General features: G+C 38.2%; 1 protein-coding gene across 1 annotated transcript; it reads left to right on the top strand.

The window, feature by feature from the left end:
• Nucleotides 1–526: 526 nt before the first annotated feature.
• Nucleotides 527–1669, top strand: LOC134283667 (mucin-2-like; the record flags this gene model as incomplete). Its single annotated transcript, XM_062766164.1, has 1 exon — nt 527–1669. A coding segment is annotated over exon 1 (1143 nt), but the record flags the coding sequence as incomplete, so codon positions are not given.
• Between the last annotated feature and the right edge of the window lie 25 nt (nt 1670–1694).

The raw sequence follows: 1694 nt of genomic DNA, 5'->3' as shown, positions 1-1694 counted from the left end.
CCGTTAAGCCATCTTGACCAGGGGATTTGTTAAGAACAGCTTCTTCGCCTGCACGTAGCACTGTTGTCAACTAATAAGCATGCTCAGCTATATCTTTACATTTTTAGGATTGTGCAATTTGAAATTTAAAAGACTTTTAAAGAAATTATTTACTTAAACTAAAGGTCACAATGACCTTGAAATTGGTCGCGACACATCTTCTACCTAAAATGTATAAATTTGCCAAGTTTGATAGTTCTAGGTCTAGTTTTCTAGTTATGAGCCGAACAGGATTTTTGCAATATTTTGTCATAGCATCTTAATTAAAGGTAAGAGAGACCTACTTTTTAAGTGCGACACACCGTCTACCAAAGAAGTATCAGTTGACAAAGTTTGATAATCCTAGGCCTAATAATATTGAAGTTATGAGCGGGACTGGAATGGGCAGACGGACAGACGAACGGACGGACTTGAAGCTTGTAACATAATACGTCCCGTCTTATGACGGGTGTATAAAAAGAGGCGCAAATTCACAGTTCTCGCTAAAATGTCTAGCCAGTTAAGAATTTTGATTAAAACAAGGTTTATATTTGACAAATGTGAACATTTTTTTTTAATTTCCGATTATACAGTTTCAGCACAATGTCCCACAACTACAACAGCGGAACCAGAAACAACAACAGAAATAGAAACGACAACAACAGAAACAGAAACCACAACAACTGAAACAGAGACTACAACAACGGAACCAGAAACAACAACAACAGAAATAGAAACTACAACAACTGAACCAGAAACGACAACAACACAAACAGAAACTACAACAACTGAACCAGAAACGACAACAACACAAACAGAAACTACAACAACGGAACCAGAAACGACAACAACACAAACAGAAACTACAACAACGGAACCAGAAACGACAACAACACAAACAGAAACTACAACAACGGAACCAGAAACGACAACAACACAAACAGAAACTACAACAACGGAACCAGAAACGACAACAACACAAACAGAAACTACAACAACACAACCAGAAACGACAACAACACAAACAGAAACTACAACAACACAACCAGAAACGACAACAACACAAACAGAAACTACAACAACACAACCAGAAACGACAACAACACAAACAGAAACTACAACAACTGAACCAGAAACGACAACAACACAAACAGAAACTACAACAACGGAACCAGAAACGACAACAACACAAACAGAAACTACAACAACGGAACCAGAAACGACAACAACACAAACAGAAACTACAACAACGGAACCAGAAACGACAACAACACAAACAGAAACTACAACAACGGAACCAGAAACGACAACAACACAAACAGAAACTACAACAACGGAACCAGAAACGACAACAACACAAACAGAAACTACAACAACGGAACCAGAAACGACAACAACACAAACAGAAACTACAACAACGGAACCAGAAACGACAACAACACAAACAGAAACTACAACAACTGAACCAGAAACGACAACAACACAAACAGAAACTACAACAACACAACCAGAAACGACAACAACACAAACAGAAACTACAACAACACAACCAGAAACGACAACAACACAAACAGAAACGACAACAACACAAACAGAAACGACAACAACACAACCAGAAACGACAACAACACAAACAGCCACAACAACAACAGTACCAGAAACTACAACAACACAAT

Source organism: Saccostrea cucullata, unplaced genomic scaffold, assembly GCF_032062105.1.
Source record: "Saccostrea cucullata isolate Sc308-1 unplaced genomic scaffold, CSIRO_AGI_Scuc_v1 ctg5159, whole genome shotgun sequence".
Lineage (NCBI taxonomy): Eukaryota > Metazoa > Mollusca > Bivalvia > Ostreida > Ostreidae > Saccostrea > Saccostrea cuccullata.
This window is presented reverse-complemented; position numbering and strand designations above follow the sequence as displayed.